Source organism: Rhincodon typus, unplaced genomic scaffold (genome assembly GCF_021869965.1).
Source record: "Rhincodon typus isolate 14 unplaced genomic scaffold, sRhiTyp1.1 hic_rhity00010988, whole genome shotgun sequence".
NCBI classification, from domain to species: domain Eukaryota; kingdom Metazoa; phylum Chordata; class Chondrichthyes; order Orectolobiformes; family Rhincodontidae; genus Rhincodon; species Rhincodon typus.
Genome location: NW_025976626.1, coordinates 6,903 through 7,337, shown reverse-complemented (window position 1 = coordinate 7,337; position 435 = coordinate 6,903). Strand labels below are relative to the sequence as shown.

The 435-nt window shown below is 46.0% G+C and overlaps 1 protein-coding gene across 1 annotated transcript in view; it reads left to right on the top strand.

Annotated features, from left to right (window-relative positions):
- Positions 1 to 130: 130 nt before the first annotated feature.
- The window catches only part of LOC109938513 (poly [ADP-ribose] polymerase 2-like), a gene marked incomplete at its 5' end in the record, with an annotated part of 5,821 nt that continues 5,516 nt past the window's right edge, over positions 131 to 435 (top strand). The window contains one exon of the mRNA XM_048594564.1: positions 131 to 206. Coding sequence (XP_048450521.1) covers positions 131 to 206 — 76 coding nt within the window. The remainder of the gene's footprint in view (positions 207 to 435) is intronic.

The window sequence follows — 435 nt, the reverse complement described above, 5'->3', positions numbered from 1 at the left end:
ACGGAGGGGGATAAGGAGGGTCCCGACGGAGGATATAAAATATTAAATTGGTCAGACAAATACACATTTGAGGACTGACGATTTAATTGAAATCCAAGTTCACCACTTTCTCGCCTATTTTCCATTTCAGTTGGGAAGGTCGGACAACACAACCTGATTTCGTGTGGAAGTGATCTGAACAAAGCCAAGGAAATCTTCGAAAAGAAGTAGGTCAAGTGAAACTTTTTTTTTAGGTTTGATTGGCTTGTGTTAAACACACCCAGGACAGGGACAGCACAGGGTTAGATACAGAGTAAAGCTCCCTCTGCACTGTCTCCCCCATCAAACACTCCCAGGGACAGGGACAGCACAGGGTTAGATACAGAGTAAAGCTCCCTCTGCACTGTCTCCCCCATCAAACACTCCCAGGGACAGCACGGGGTTAGATACAGAGTA